The 16,596-nt window shown below is 33.5% G+C and overlaps 4 protein-coding genes and 1 non-coding gene across 5 annotated transcripts; 2 read left to right on the top strand and 3 right to left on the bottom strand.

Annotated features, from left to right (window-relative positions):
* Positions 1-1,310: 1,310 nt before the first annotated feature.
* Positions 1,311-1,966, top strand: LOC130954208 (protein PELPK1-like). The gene has a single exon (XM_057880936.1). The coding sequence runs from the start codon at positions 1,356-1,358 to the stop codon at positions 1,770-1,772; it is 417 nt and encodes a 138-aa protein (XP_057736919.1). The 5' UTR covers positions 1,311-1,355; the 3' UTR covers positions 1,773-1,966.
* Positions 1,967-2,243: 277 nt separating this feature from the next.
* LOC130954209 (dolichyl-diphosphooligosaccharide--protein glycosyltransferase subunit 4A) lies at positions 2,244-3,665 on the bottom strand. The gene has a single exon (XM_057880937.1). It carries the CDS (start codon positions 3,653-3,655, stop codon positions 3,542-3,544), a length of 114 nt encoding a protein of 37 aa, XP_057736920.1. The 5' UTR covers positions 3,656-3,665; the 3' UTR covers positions 2,244-3,541.
* Positions 3,666-4,425: 760 nt separating this feature from the next.
* TRNAH-GUG (transfer RNA histidin (anticodon GUG)) lies at positions 4,426-4,497 on the bottom strand. The gene has a single exon. It is a non-coding gene; the product is annotated as a tRNA-His (tRNA).
* Positions 4,498-5,923: 1,426 nt separating this feature from the next.
* Positions 5,924-10,343, top strand: LOC130955419 (5-oxoprolinase 1-like). The gene is made up of 2 exons (XM_057882269.1): positions 5,924-6,125; positions 6,362-10,343. Exon 2 carries the CDS (start codon positions 6,404-6,406, stop codon positions 10,217-10,219), a length of 3,816 nt encoding a protein of 1,271 aa, XP_057738252.1. The 5' UTR covers positions 5,924-6,125; positions 6,362-6,403; the 3' UTR covers positions 10,220-10,343.
* A 493-nt stretch (positions 10,344-10,836) lies between these two features.
* LOC130958202 (uncharacterized) lies at positions 10,837-12,710 on the bottom strand. The gene has a single exon (XM_057885176.1). The coding sequence runs from the start codon at positions 12,305-12,307 to the stop codon at positions 11,072-11,074; it is 1,236 nt and encodes a 411-aa protein (XP_057741159.1). The 5' UTR covers positions 12,308-12,710; the 3' UTR covers positions 10,837-11,071.
* Between the last annotated feature and the right edge of the window lie 3,886 nt (positions 12,711-16,596).

Genomic DNA, 16,596 nt, shown 5'->3' on the forward strand with positions numbered 1-16,596 from the left:
CCAAAAAAATACCGAATAAAAAGACAAATTTAAACTCTATAAAATATGTCTCATATTCATGTTGGATTTATGCATCCCCCATTAAGAGCATGAATATGGGGAAAAGGTTAAAATGTTTACACCCTTCTTTTAACACGGTAAGTAATTACAATTAACTCTTAATATGGTGGATGAATTGATATCAATTATATATATATATATATATAAGTTAGACATGATTGTATAATAAGATTTCGATGATATTTTAAAATGCTCATTGAGAAACAAATTGAAAAGGGCAAATAATTACATTTAAATTTGAGATACTCAAATACTCCGAGTCCGAGAGCTATCGATTTGGATTTGATTATTATATAATTAAATGAATCTTGAGAAGTAATAAAAAAGTTAACTTATAAGCAGTCAATCTTAATTTTGGATATAAGAATTTTTATTAGAATTTAATTTTAATGCATAGTCAGTGTTAAACTATTTTATACGTGCATTCAATCACATAACCCATATTAATAAAAATAAGTATTTTTATATTGATAGTGTAAATAGTCATAAAAAAAACAGTTATAATTGCATAACTGTGTAAAACACTTTATAATTTATACTATTTATTGACCAATTATTTTTTATTGATTTTTGTTGTTTCCCTAACAAAAATCGTTTATAATTTATTTTCAATAATGAAAACATGAAAATAATTAATCAAATTGGAGCGGCTTACTTTAAAAAATTAAGTTTCTTAGTATCAAGTTAATTTACTTTATTAGTTATTATAGATGAACAGAAAAATATAACGTCATTCTAGTTTAAAAACTCTGATATTCCTATATCTTATGAAAATTTATCATAAGAAAATTTTCCAACTACTACAAAGTACAAACACTGCATCAACACATTTCTGTAGGAAATAAAAAAATAAATATAAAATGCCTCTTTTTGTTGGTCAAATTGAACTAATGGTAACTTTGAAAGTTATGAAAAGCTATATGCTGAACTCCATTAGATCAACCAACTTTACTAACACACAACAAATAATATAATATTCTTGTAAATTAGGCAAGAAATAGCAAAACTAGTGTTGGCCATCCTACATTTGAATATTTGTCTTCATAAATTATAATCAGTTTACACAAGTTACAATAACCAAACAAGAAACAAAAATGATTTATTCAAATTAAGGAAGGTGAACTAACAAGACCAAGAGTCTCTAGTTAGTTCTCCAAACTTTTGAGTTGAATAATTGAAATCACACACTCTAGCTAGCTCTATATAAGAACAAGCACCATATTCTGGCTTCTCATCCAATCTCAAACCAAATCAATTTACCATATATTCTCTTCTCTTCTCTCATTTCATCAGCCATGGCATCATCAGCAAGAAGATCTTTGATGACAGCATTGCTTGTTGCTGTGATCACCATGTCAAGCATGAGCATGAGCCTAGCAGCTCGCAATCTTTTGCAAACAAGTGTTCCAAATTTGCCTGGAAATATTCCCAATCTGCCAAAACCAACAGCATTGCCACCATTGCCTACAATTCCAACATTGCCTTCAATTCAGGGCAATAATGTTCCACCATTGCCAACTATTCCAACTCTTCCACAACCATCAACTACCCTGCCTCCACTTCCAAGCATAAGCATCCCTAAGATCCCAACCGTCCCACAGACGAACCTTCCCCCGTTGCCGGCCACTTCACTTCCAAACTTTCCCTCAATCCCAACAACTATGCCCTCCATTCCTTTCTTCTCCCCTCCACCTTCACCCTCTGGCAATTAAATGCTTTCTCTTGGTGGTTTATTATGCATGCAATGGATATTAAGCTAGCTTGATTTCATATACGTACGTTTGTGTGTGTGAGAGAGTTTTATGTTTGATGTTATCATTATTTCTTCTTTATAGTTTGGTGTGAGAACATTGTACTATTTATTTTCCAGTTCATGAATTTATTGGTATTGCTTGTACTTTTTTCATACATTATTTATAGATTGTGACTTATTATACAATTATGATGTCTTCTCCTTTTAAACTAATGACTTATTCATATGTATTAGAAATTTAGAATTTAGAGCCGTGACCTACCAACTGATAACAAAATAACTAATATTTTACCAAATATTGAAGTGTACATTTCAAATGGAAACTATATATCACCATTAATCAGCAACAAAATTGACCAGTCAAGGTTGGAATTTATGAGATTCAAAAGGTGTCATGATAATTCGAGCTTAAATCTATGCTTTCAACTAATGAGAAAGGTACAGTCCATAGATAATAAATCCAAAGATTAATTCTTGAGAACAAGACATGAATATCCACCACATATTAATCTCTTTAGCTAAAATGCATTTTAGTACTCTAAACTGCTGATCCATCATTACGGCCGTCTCTTTAGCTAGCCTAATTTTGGTCACTGACAGCCATTAAGGTAAATAAGCTATGAAGGGAAATATAACGAACCATAAGGTTGATCAAGAGGCATGAATCTTGTCACTTCTGCATCTATAGCAGACATATCGATGGCTCAATTAACACAGTCCAACATTTGATGCCATTTAAAACCAATTTCGATTAGGTATAACTCTATGAACTAATAATTTCCTAAACCGGGGACTCAAAAATCCAAGGGCAATACCTTGACTAAACTGCAAATCCCCTTGACCTTTTCAAAATAATCCTCGACACTGTCCACCTTTTCATACTAATTTACTACAATCATATACTCCAGCACTGACCTGTTCCCATTTAGGTCTCTTAGCTTTCTTCATTGGCATGTCACTTTTGAGGATTGGCAATGTCCAGGCAAGCGGGAAAATTTTGGCACCAACATTGCCTGATTTTGTAAACATTCCTGCCCTGGGTTTTCTTCCTTTTGCCCCCCAGAAACAGAGTGGCCAGAATAAAGGTTGCCTCCAATTACCACACTTCCTTGAGAATAATCTGGCACCTGTATGCTCCACAGCAAAGAATGTAGCATAATATAGGCTGCATAGCAAGTATATGCAGTAAAATAAAGGTTAAACTCTAAGTCTTCTAACTATGTTTATTTGCCCTCATGCCCATTAGTGGCCTTGTTAGGTAGTGTATCATACTATCATATGATTCCCTCTTTTATAGAGCATGTGTCTCATATGTATGGAAAACTCTATTACTATTGAGTAGTTTATGTTTATACTCTGCTGTTACAAGCTTCAGACTTGGGGGGACTATGGTAAACAAATTCAAGTCAATCAATAATTCAGACTCTTAGTTAATCTAAACAACTCCATCGTTAATAAGCACTTTACGCTGGCATATTCATCGGTTAATCAGACAACAACTACCATTCCATGCACTATAGGCCAAGAATGATGGAGCAATTTCTCGACCAGTAGACAGAGGGACACAATATCTAATAAGATTCAAGCATGCTTTTAAATATTGAAAAATGTAATTGGCATAAGCCACAAAATTCTGGTTTCACCAATATTAAGTCATATAAGCTGACCTTACAGGACCAAATCAATCAAAACCTTTTGTCTCAAACACATCAGAAAATTCAAAGTATTCTAGCTAGCTTCATATTTGGGGTCGGCCACGACCAAGTGATATGCTATAACCAAAGCAAAAATGAAAATGCCAAGAAAGTTGGCAAGGAATCCCAAGACTTCATCATCAATCATCTCTAACTTCCTGAGGTACACAAGTAACATTAAAAGGAGATAAGCACATCATCAAATACAGATAATTAACATAATCTAAAATATCATTATTGAATTAAATCCACAAACAAATATAATTCCCCATTGGCCAAGAAACTAAACACCAAAAGTGATAAAATTAACATAATTGAACTCTCTGTAAATATGATTCAAACAACTTACAACTCCATTTAACTATGATATACAAGTCATAACACTACCAAGTTTGCCCCAATATTCCAACACTACCAAATTCAAATCTCAAAAACCTTGCCTCACGATTATAGCTATCACCTACCCATGACACCATTTTCACATTCACATTGCTTTTAAATATACAATCCAATGCATCAGCTAAATTTTTAATCATGAAAAGAAAAAGATTTCAAAATCACATATCGTTGACAATCACAACGAACCAAAATGAAATGTCGTTCCTGCGATGCTTTTTCTTAACGGGAAAAATCAGCACTTCAATTAAGGGATAAACGACGAAGAAGTCGTTACCGAAACACAGGAATAACGAAATTAAAATAGAAAAGATGAGAATTTTGACCTTCTTGTGACGGTGAAGCAGTGGAGATGAGATGCTTTGTTTTGTAAATTTAGGATCGGAATTTGATATCAAACAATTGAGTTTAAAACTCGCTCTAGCTGGTTCAGTGGTTGACCTTGACCTGAAATAAGGCGAGTTGTTAAACGCCGTCGTTTTCACATCGGCTTTCAAAACGTTACAATTAAAAATAGAAATCTGTGGCTGCTGGGATTCGAGCCCAGGTCTCCACGGCCACAACGTGGAATTCTTACCACTAAACTACAGCCACTTTGTGCTGAGTTTTTCAACAATTAAAAGAAGAATCTGATTCTATTTACTACCCTCTCATATCTGATTTTTTTTTTATTTTATGCAAGCATTGTAGAAACTAGAAACGACATTCAAGGATAAGATAGAGAGTGGTGATTGTGATTGGGGTGGGACACCAATGTTTTGTTTTGGTTCAATAATTTCAGCATAATAAATCATTTTGGCTGAGGGTCTTAAACTAAACATAATTATATATGTGTACGTGTCACTTTGTTTGCATCTATTATCTTATTTTATGAAAAAATTATTCTAAAAGACTGTTATAGAAAATTTAATTATTAAAAAAATTTAATATCAAAATTATTAAGAAGGATTAAATTTTTTTATAATATTTAAAAAGAATCAAATTTTTTTATAAAAAATAAATATATTTTTAATTATTTTTTATTTATTTGTCATAATTTTTAATAAATGCTGTTTGATCTTTAATGCTATATAGATATGTATGAATATTCACTTGAGATTAATTAGTTAATTAATTTAAGAAAAATTATTCTAAAAAATCGTTAGGGAGATTTAATTATTAAAAAGAATCTTTAACATTAAAATTATTAACAGCAACCAAATCTTTTTATAATATTTATAATATTTAAAAAAAAGACCAAATCTTTTTATAAAGAAACAAATATATTTTTAATTATTTTTATTTATTTTTATAATTTTTATATTAACAATTTTTTTTCTAAAATTTTAGTAATTTTTATTATTTATTTATTTATTTTTTACTTTTCTTATTTTTTGTCTTTTTTTTCGTTAGGTAAAAATCACAAAAATAAAAAAATTAATAAATTTTAAGAAAAATAAATTTTATCAACATAAAAATTATAAAAAATAAATAAATAAAATAATTAAAAATATATTTATTTTCTAATAAAAGAATTTAATTTTTTTCTTAAATATTATAAAAAAATATTTTTTAATAATTTAATATCAAAATTTTTTTAATAATTAAATCTTCTTAATAGTCTTTTAGAATAATTTTTTTTATTATATTTCACATAAGGATTTATGGCTAATTTTTTTTTTGTTATAGAAGTAGAAGTGGTGATATACCTTAATATTGTAATTTTTGGTATTTTTTAAAACTGTAGAAAGTACACAAATCGGAGAGTCCGATTTTTGTACTTCAAATTTTTTATTTTTTTTTAAACACAAATTGAACAGTCCGTACCTCTAGAAATCGGACTCCGATTTCTGTACCTCTAATAAATCAATCCAATTTCTGCTTCTCTAAATAAACAATTCCACATTTGAGTATAACACCCCAACAATCCACATTTAAAAAAAAAAACAACACTACCACTCTAATATTAAAAATAAAAAGTTCAAGAACCTATTTCTTTTCCTCTCTCAGTTTGTTGTCCTTATCCGGTATTAGGTAACATTCTAGTTTAGTTTCTTTTCCAAATCAGCTCCTTTGTTTTTCTCTAGAAAAACTTTATCATGATTGAGTAGTGAGACAATCTAAACTGATCCAAAGTATTCTCTTTTCAGCTGTTGTGGCTTGGTGATGACCTTTTGAACTCTTTATGATTTTCTAGCTTACAAGTGGGATTTGGATTTTTCACCTGCTGTGATTCTTTTCAGGTATTTTGTCTCAACAAAATAGTTCATTGCTCATTATAGATTATACTGCATTTTCTTGTATGCTTGGGTTCTAGAGTTTGATATAGTGCTGAGTAACATATTGTCTGAGTTTGTCATGTGATTAAAATTCTGAGTTCTTACTGATCCACTGTGTTTTTCCAAGTTTTGCAACTTTGGCTAGTTCTTGTAGTTATAAATTGTTATAGTGAGATAGATATCTCTTATCTTGTTTTCAGACTCTGTACCAGAACTATTTTCTTGCAACTTTGTGACAAGAAATGGGAAGTTGCAATGAGGGAAAAATAAGGTTCTGCATTGACAGAGGTGGCACCTTCACTGATATTTATGCTGAAATTCCTGGACAAGCCAATGGCAAAGTGCTAAAGCTTCTCTCAGTTGATCCAGCCAACTATGATGATGCTCCGGTTGAAGGAATTAGGAGGATCCTTGAAGAATACACCGGGGAAAGAATTCCTCGAAACTTGAAAATTCCTACTGATAAGATAGAGTGGATTCGAATGGGGACAACTGTGGCAACAAACGCACTTTTAGAGAGAAAAGGAGAAAGAATTGCTGTGTGTGTGACTCGTGGCTTTCGCGACCTTCTTTACATTGGCAAGCAGGCTCGTCCTAACATATTCGACCTTACTGTCAAAAAACCATCAAATCTTTATGAGGAGGTGGTAGAGATAGATGAAAGAATTGAGCTGATCCATGAGAAGGAGGAAGAATACACAAAGCAATCTTATTCTGCAAATTTAATTAAGGGAATTTCAGGTGATCTTGTTAGAGTTGTGAATCAGCCTAAGGAAGAAGAACTGAAACCTTTGTTGAAAGGCTTGTTGGAGAAAGGGATAAACAGTTTGGCTGTTGTGTTTATGCATTCCTACACTTATCCTCAACATGAAGTGATTGTTGGTAAGCTGGCTGAGAGCCTCGGATTCAGACATGTTTCTTTGTCATCGGCTTTGAGTCCGATGGTTCGAGCAGTTCCTAGAGGCCTAACAGCTACTGTGGATGCTTATTTGAGTCCAGTCATTAAAGAGTACTTGTCAGGGTTCATCTTAAAATTTGATGAGACTCATGGGAAGGTGAATGTTCTGTTTATGCAATCAGATGGAGGGCTAGCACCAGAAAATCGATTCTCTGGTCACAAAGCAGTTCTATCTGGCCCTGCTGGTGGCGTTGTTGGTTACTCCCAAACACTTTTTGGGATTGAAACAAGCAAGCCCTTGATTGGATTTGATATGGGAGGCACTTCTACTGATGTGAGCCGTTACGCTGGACAATATGAACAGGTTCTTGAAACTCAGATTGCTGGAGTTATAATACAAGCACCTCAACTTGACATAAACACTGTTGCTGCTGGTGGTGGATCTAAGTTGAAGTTTCAGTTTGGTACTTTTCGCGTAGGGCCAGAATCCGTTGGTGCTCAACCTGGTCCTGTTTGCTATAGGAAGGGTGGAGAATTGGCAGTTACAGATGCCAATTTGATCTTAGGATATATTATCCCTGATCATTTTCCTTGCATTTTTGGTCCAAAAGAGGATCAGCCTCTAGACATCAATGCAACTAGAGAGGAATTTCGGAAGCTTGCCAACCAAGTAAATTCCTACAGAAGAAACCAGGATCCAGCTGCAACAGACATGACCATTGAAGAGATTGCACAAGGATTTGTGGACGTTGCGAATGAAACAATGTGTCGTCCAATACGGCAATTGACTGAGATGAAAGGCCATGAGACAAGGAACCATGCTCTTGCTTGCTTCGGTGGTGCTGGACCCCAGCATGCTTGTGCCATTGCCAGGGCACTGGGCATGAATGAGATACTTATTCACAAGTTTTGTGGGATCTTAAGTGCATATGGAATGGGACTAGCTGATGTTGTTGAAGAGGTACAAGAGCCATATTCTGCTGTATATGGTTCTGATTCTCTCCTTGAAGTGTCCCAAAGAGAATCCTTGCTGATAAAAGAGGTAAAGCAGAAGTTGAAAGAACAAGGATTCAAGGAGGATAACATAGTGACACAAACATATTTGAATTTGAGGTACGAAGGGACAGACACCTCAATCATGGTTAAACAAGAATTTGAAGGTGGAAATGCAAGTGACTATGCTGCAGAATTTTCGAAGCAGTTCAGGCACGAGTATGGATTTGATCTACAGAACAGGAATATCCTCATCTCTGATGTTAGAGTCCGCGGGATAGGAGTTACTAACATATTGAAGCCTCAGCCTCAGGCACCTGCTTCTGGAAATCCTAAAATTGAAGGTAATTACCCGGTTTACTTTGGAAGCTGGCATGATTCACCTCTCTACAAACTTGAAAATCTTGGCTATGGACATGTTATTCAAGGACCTGCAATCATCATGAATGGAAATAGTACAGTCATAGTAGAACCAAACTGCAGAGCTACAATTACCAAATATGGTAACATCAAAATTGAAATTGAAGCCCCTCTAAGCACTGCAAAAGTGGCAGAGAAAGCTGCAGATGTAGTTCAACTCTCAATTTTCAATCATAGATTCATGGGAATAGCTGAGCAGATGGGAAGAACACTGCAAAGAACTTCCATATCAACAAATATAAAGGAAAGATTGGATTTCTCTTGTGCCCTTTTTGGACCTGATGGAGGACTAGTTGCCAATGCTCCTCATATACCTGCACATCTCGGAGCTATGTCTACAACAGTTAGTTGGCATCTAGAGTACTGGGGCGAAAATTTGAATGAAGGAGACGTGTTGCTGACCAACCATCCCTGTGCTGGAGGTAGCCATCTCCCTGACATGACTGTGATCACACCTATTTTCCACAATGGGAAGCTTGTGTTCTTTGTGGCGAATAGAGGGCATCACGCAGAAATTGGGGGCATCACTCCTGGCAGCATGCCTCCTTTGTCAAAGTTTATATGGGAAGAAGGTGCTACAATCTTAGCATTCAAGCTTGTGGAAAAAGGAATTTTCCAAGAAGAAGGAATTGTTAAGCTACTCCAGTTCCCGTCGGCTGATGAAGCGCCATATAAGATCCCTGGAACTCGCAGAATTCAAGACAACTTATCCGATCTAAGAGCGCAGATAGCTGCAAACCAAAGAGGAATAAACCTTGTTGGCGAGCTTATTGAGCAGTATGGTCTTGAGACTGTTCAAGATTACATGAATTATGTAAGACTCAATGCAGAAGAGGCAGTGAGGGAAATGCTCAAGTCAATTGTCCCTAGAATTAAGTCTCAGACAGCCATACCTGGTGGTGAGAATAGTAATATTCTGACAGTTGAAGAAGAGGACTACATGGATGATGGTTCTGTTATTCATTTGAAACTTACCATTGATTCTGATAAAGGAGAAGCAGTTTTTGATTTCAGTGGAACAAGTGAGGAAGTTTATGGCAACTGGAATGTTCCAAAAGCTGTGACAGCTGCAGCCGTAATATATAGCCTCCGCTGCTTGGTGGATGCCGATATTCCTCTCAACCAAGGCTGTCTAGCACCAGTGAAGATTCACATTCCACCAGGATCATTCCTCTCTCCGAGTGACAAGGCTGCAGTGGTTTCTGGCAATGTTCTAACATCACAGCGGGTAACTGATGTTATACTTACTGCATTTCAAGCATGTGCTTGTTCACAAGGCTGCATGAGTAACCTCACTTTTGGTGATGATACTTTTGGTTACTATGAAACAATTGGAGGCGGTGCCGGGGCTGGGCCAACATGGGATGGAACCAGTGGTGTTCATGTTCACATGACAAACACTCAAATCACTGATGTGGAGATTCTTGAGCAAAGGTATGCTGTGATTGTGCACAAATTTGGAATAAGAGAGAATAGTGGTGGAGATGGATACCACAAAGGAGGTAATGGAATTGTTAGAGAAATAGAGTTCAAGTGTCCAGTTACATTGAGCATTCTCTCTGAGAGGCGTGTTCATGCACCAAGAGGATTGAAAGGTGGGAAAAATGGAGCTCGTGGAGCCAATTTTCTTATCAGGAAAGATAATAGAAAGATTTATATTGGTGGAAAGAACACAGTTCAAGCACAAGCAGGGGACATCATTCAGATTTTAACTCCTGGTGGTGGTGGATGGGGTTTTCCCAAGTGATTATTATTATTATTTACTTCATTACTTGCATTTTACTATGTTATTTTGTATGAATGAATATTTGTGTTGTGTTTTAAATACCTTAGTATGGTCTATACTATCAATAAATCTTGTCTAGCATGGATGATTGTTGATTTCTTAAGGAAAGTTTTTTGCAAAAATTAGAGGCAAACAAATCCTGAAGTTATATATCTTGAGGGAACCCCAAATACTAATTTAACTTATTTTTGAACCATACACAACTTCAAAGTTTTGCCCTATAAACTTGGAATCGTTTTGAATTCCTCTCTGGCTTGACAAGAACAAAATAAGTTCTTCTCAATTCCACTTTTTGGCCATCGGTGCAGTTTCTGCTGTCAACAAAATCTAAAAATCAAAATGCTGGACATTGTTAAAAAATATATAAATAATTTCTAGCTCATCCTAATACTTTTTAAACATTTTAAGAATGAAAATTTTGATATATATATATATATATCACTAGAGATCTGCATTGTATACTAGCATATTAATCAAATTAAAAAAAAAATAATCTTCTTAGCCTTTCTGCTAAACCAAGGCAATTATATAATGGCATCACAAGCTTACTACAGCTCCATTGAACAGGACAACAAAAGAATCAAGGAAAACAAGCCTTTATTCTTTATTTATAGTACGATCACATCACAATGACAGAGTACAACATGCACCATTCTTGGCGTTCCTTATTGACAAATTCCAAAATACAGAAAGAAACTAGAAAGAGGACAATCATCAAATCATAATATAACACTGGAGAGTGGTGACCATTCAGCGAAACACAAAAGACTACGCACCTTAATAACTAAGTTCTCCATTCAATTCAATTCAAATTCAACCCCACCATTGGTGAACTGCAACACCCTCATCTCTCAGCCTTCCATACAAGGCTAAGCACTCCCAATATGCTCTTCGTCTTCGACTACTCTTTCTCTTCCCCTTCTGCCACCACTCATTCTTACACTCCAAGAAGAGTTCATCCACCAAGCACACTGTCCTTTTCTTTATCATCTCCTCCACCACCTCTGCTTCTGCCTTCATCACAACAAACTCTTCCTCCTTCACATGCTTAGACAACCAAGCAGAAGCATCATCAGCATTGATACTACGAGTCTCGAATTCTGTGTTCTTCTTGGGGTAGTTATGTTCAAACCATTGTATTACACCCTTGTTTTCCTCAGCCAAGCCTACTTCAATGAATAGTCTTCTACTATAGCCTTCAAGAGAATCACCCGACAAGTCAGGTAGGTACTTGAAACTCTTTCTATACTCCAATTTGGTGTCAACCTCTCTAGGTGGCTCAAGGAGCACATCTTCAAGACCTTCCAACACCATTTTCTTTTCTTCATTTCCAAATTTGCAAAGCTTCCTCTTTTTGGAAGAAGATGAATCATCAGCCAACTTAATAGTGGCTGGGCTGGTCTTCCTCAATGCAACAATGATGGAATCATATCTCCTAAGGTACACAATTCTATAATTGGATTGTTCTCTGAAAGCTGCATTCAACGGTTGAGCAGCCAATGGAAGAGCCACAATGCCACCAACTTTCAGAATTCTATCGACAAACTCGGCGTCTTGGGAAGAAGTGAACACAAAGTCATAGGACTCATCAGGGAACAAGCCTTTCTTCATTTCCAAATCAGAGTCCATGACCACATCAACCTCATTGTTATTGAGGATAGCAACACTTCCAAATCCAAATCCAAATCCGCCATGGAAAGAGCTCAAAAGCAGAGCCTTATCATCCTTCTTGAATAGACCTTCTTCAGCCAAATCATGAACAACCGAATTCAGCAGCCCAGCATTGAGATAACCAGAATAGGTTCTGGTACCGGATACAGAAAACAAGGAGCTTGAACTCGAACTCGAAGAAGGGAATCCCGTAAGAATGGTTCCCAAGAAAGGCAAAGACACAATAACAATAGCTAAAAACAAGGATCGTGACAAAATGCGCAAAACCTGAGCCTCTGGGATCCTAATGACAAGAACAGCATCGGGATTGAAAGCAATAGTTCCACCATGAAAATGCATCCTTTTCCTCTTACCCTTACACACCTTACCGAGCTCCATTCAGACGCAGAAAAAAGGAATGTGATTGTGAAAACGAGAAAGGAAGAAAGAAATTCTGAAATCCCCAAATTAAGAAATTAAAGGAGGGAACTTTGTAGTTTCTAGCGAGTGCAGAACCTGGAAGCGGTGTGGTTTCCACCCACAAGAGTTACACGATTGCTTAGAATTCTGCAGCAGAGGAGCAACAAGAGCATGATCCTCTGGACCTCCATTGGCTCCGCTCAGATCGGTGGCGTGATTAAGCAAGTTGCTGTCATCTGAGAACACGTGGCGCACACGAGGAACGAGATTAGAGAAGACGAAAATGATTGAAGTTTTTGCGAGCGAGCGAGAAAGGGAAAGAGAGAAGAATGAAAAATTTAATGGAAAGGGAAAGTTGTTGAATTGAAACTCGAAATCTATGTTTAGAAATTTCATGGCGTGTGAGTGCAGTGTTTCCGTTTTTTTACTTTTACCAGACTCTGACGCTGGTTCCCTTATTTTTAGCATTTTCATGACTCTTGCTTAGGGGTGGCAAGCGGGGAAGCCCGCCCCGCCCCGCCAGAAGTCCGCCCTTTGGCGGGCTGGCCCACCCCGCCCCGCCTAGTGAGGCGGTCTTTCTAGTCCGCCCCGCCTAACTGCGGGCTGGCGGGCTGGTGGGCTAAGCCCGCCAAAGCTCCTCTTTTTTTTTTTTTTTTTTTACTATTAACTATTAAGTAATATATAATTTCACAACCATATTAATAAATTTATAATTTCTAATGGCATAAAAAATTATATTTTTTATATTCACAAACATTAAAGTCTTTGTAATTATAAATATCTAATAAATATAATTATAAACCAAATTTTTATTCAAAATATAAGTATAAATATTCTCTCCAAAGCAAAATAAATATAATCCAAAACATAATTATAAATATTGTCTCAAAAATAACATAAACATAATTCAAAACACTCAATTTTTATCTTCATACTCTTGTAAGTTAGGTTGGGGAAAGTTAGGTACTGGCAAAAAAATTACAAAAATACCCCCTCACTAATAAAAACCTTAGCCCGGCGGGAAAGCCCGCCCCGCCCCGCCAAAGCCCGCCAAAACCCGCGGTTTAAGCGGTGCGGGTTAGGCGGGCTTTTGCTATTTGGCGGTCCCGATTTTCCAGCCCAGCCCGCCTTTTTTGGCGGGTTACGCGGGCCGGCCCGGCGGGTTTAGGCCCGTTTGCCACCCCTACTCTTGTCTTGCTGTTATCGCCTTTGCCAATTTTATAACAATTCTCTCTTATTATTCAATTATGTTTTTTTATTTTTTAAACAATAAATTTGAGAATGAGTTATTTTTGGCTAATTTTTTTTATATTGATTAAATATATGTGTAATACATTGTTATTAGAAGATTAGGTTTTTTTTATATGGGTTTTTTTATTGGTATTATTTAAATCGAAGAATCCGATTTGTTTGAAGAAAAAAATAAACTACAAATCATCTCCGATTTGTATTTTTTATGTTTTTTATTTTTAAAAAAAAAAATCAGACGGTCCGATTTTAACATTACAAATTCTTTTTATTTTCGAAAACATAAATCGGACCGTCCGATTAGTTTTGTTTTCTTTTTTTTTTTCTAAAATCAAAACGGACCCTCCGATTAGACTTTTTTATTTTTTTTTATTTTTTTTTAAATCAAAACGGACCTTCCGAATTCTATTAAAACATCCTTGACATCACATACAGGAAAAGCATCCCTCTTCTCCATAATGTTATATCACCCACTCTCTCCTTCATATCCAAAATAAAAAGTGGTTATTTTTCTAGTGTAATAATTAATGTTTGTGTTTGCTTTTAGAGACAGAATATTGAGATAAAAATATAAAAATACAAAATTATAGAGAGATTGAATTAGTATATTTTGTATTTTTCAATAAAAAAAGATATTAATAAGAGATATAATTTATTTTTTATTTTTATTGTTTTTATCAAATTCTTATAATTATATTTTTTAATATTTTTTGTATAAAAAAATGAGAATAAATAGACTTTTATAATTTCTTTTAGTTTATCATTCAACAAAATATAATAATACTAATTTTATATATTTCTCATTTTTTTATTTTGTCTTGTTCTTAGAACCAAATAAATAGTTTGAGTTTTTTATATAAATTTTTTTTATACTAACAAGTAACAACATATAAAAATTAAATTCATTTTGTTAATATTTTATTTTGTTTGGAAAATGTTAATGTATAAAAAAAATTAAAATGAAATTGAAGTGTAACAAAGAATTTTGGCCCTTTATTATTTAATAAAATTGGAATATGATGATGTGATCTTTGTCCAAATAAAATTGAAATGTTATAGTTAATTCATTTGGTTCTATTTGAGAACATTGAAGGACAAAAATGCTAAGTATATATATATAAATTGGCCCCCTAAATAATTATTATGTATTTGTAAGCAGTGGCGGAGCTTGAAACGAAATTTTGGGGGGCCAGATAGAAGATAACTGTCAAAATACTTTTTATATGGACCTATTTAAGATAAACTCGTCTAACTTCATTTCTCTGATTTGAGTAATATTGCCAAATTTGAAGCCATTTTCAGGGCATTGTTCCAAAGAATTAAGGTCAAACTCATCAGATACAACTCTTTAAACTTTTGAAGGTTGTATCTTACTTTCTTCGTGATTCATTAAAGTAGAAGAACTATCTACAGATGTTGATATTGTAAAAGTTATATGTTTTACTTCTTAAATATTAGCCTTCCTCTTAAAAAATGCATCATCAACTCTTTGATTTTTTATGATTATTTTATATAAAAATTTGAATATATATCCGGTAAAATATGTAAAAAAAAAATTAGAAGGACAAATATTAAAATTTATAATATTTATTGAATTTTTTTATCAATTTATACAAATACAATAATATCAATACTTATTGAATATTCTAATATTTTTATCATATAAAAAAAATTAAATTAATAACAGTAAAATATAAATAATATTAAATTACATAAATAAAAAATATCTAATTGTTTATATTTGAACTCAAAGGTAGAGGGAGTGTTGCTTATTGAATAGAGAGTTGCGAAATGTGAATACACTCAATTCAGTCTAAATTCGATATGTTTTGAATGTTTAAAACTAAAAACTATTGTACAATAAAAGCAAAAGATGAAGATTGAACTTTGGTATTTTAAGTCATAATAAAATATTTGAGCCAATTAAACTATTTTTTATTTTTTAAAAAAGTATTACTAATTTTTTTAATAAAAGTTTGGGGGGGCCGTGGCCACCCCTTGTCTGAACTAAGCTCCGCCACTGTTTGTAAGTTTTGGTCCATTATAAGATCAAGGTGAATACTTTATGAAATTTTAATGTAATGCGAAAATTTTTAATATTTTGCAACACTTAAAAAGAGATATCTTAATAAATTTAAGTATTTTATTCTTTTTTTTTAATTTTAGAATTTATTGATGATAATATTGCATAAAATAAGTTTGCAGTTAAAGTTGTTTGTGTTATTATAATTAACAGTTATATAAAAATAAATTTTTTTATTTATAAATATTTTTCTAAATTTATTTGGTGAAAGTATCTTAAGTATAAAAATAATTATCTTTATAATGCAATAACTTTCTTAAAATTAGTTGTTATTAATTTATTATTATAATTTTTACATTATCTTAATATAGGTATCACATGTTAATAATTAAATAATATTATTTTTTATAACATTTTAGTGATAATGAATAAAATTATCTTTTAATTTATATTTTTCTTTTGTTTTTTATATTTTTATTTATTATATACATTTTTAATAATATTTTATTATTATGATTAATAAAAATATTATAACACGTTGACTTTTAAAAAATATTAAACATATTCATAGAGACTTTTTAAAATTTTAAAAATTTTTTAAGATTGAGATTTTTCAAATTTTTTCAAAAATTATTTTATATTTTATCTTAGAGACTAATTTATTTAGCTTGCGTATAAAAACAATAAACATTATAGATTATCTTGTATATTTTAAAATTTGAGGGACTAAAGTTAGCCAGTTAAGGGTGGCAATGAAGCGGATAGGAACGGATTTTTACTCTACTCGATCTCAGCCTGTCCTACAATAACTCGCATAAAACTCACCCCCACTCCTGACTCCTACCTGCAGGTAGTAAAAAATTGAACCCCTAACCCGCTTTCGCGGGTACCTGTCCCCCACCCCTATCCACCCATATAATTATTAAAATTCAATAAATAAAATTAAATTTCAAAATTTATATAACTATCATTACATACATATTATTAATTATTTTAC

This window comes from Arachis stenosperma, chromosome 10 (genome assembly GCF_014773155.1).
Source record: "Arachis stenosperma cultivar V10309 chromosome 10, arast.V10309.gnm1.PFL2, whole genome shotgun sequence".
NCBI lineage: Eukaryota > Viridiplantae > Streptophyta > Magnoliopsida > Fabales > Fabaceae > Arachis > Arachis stenosperma.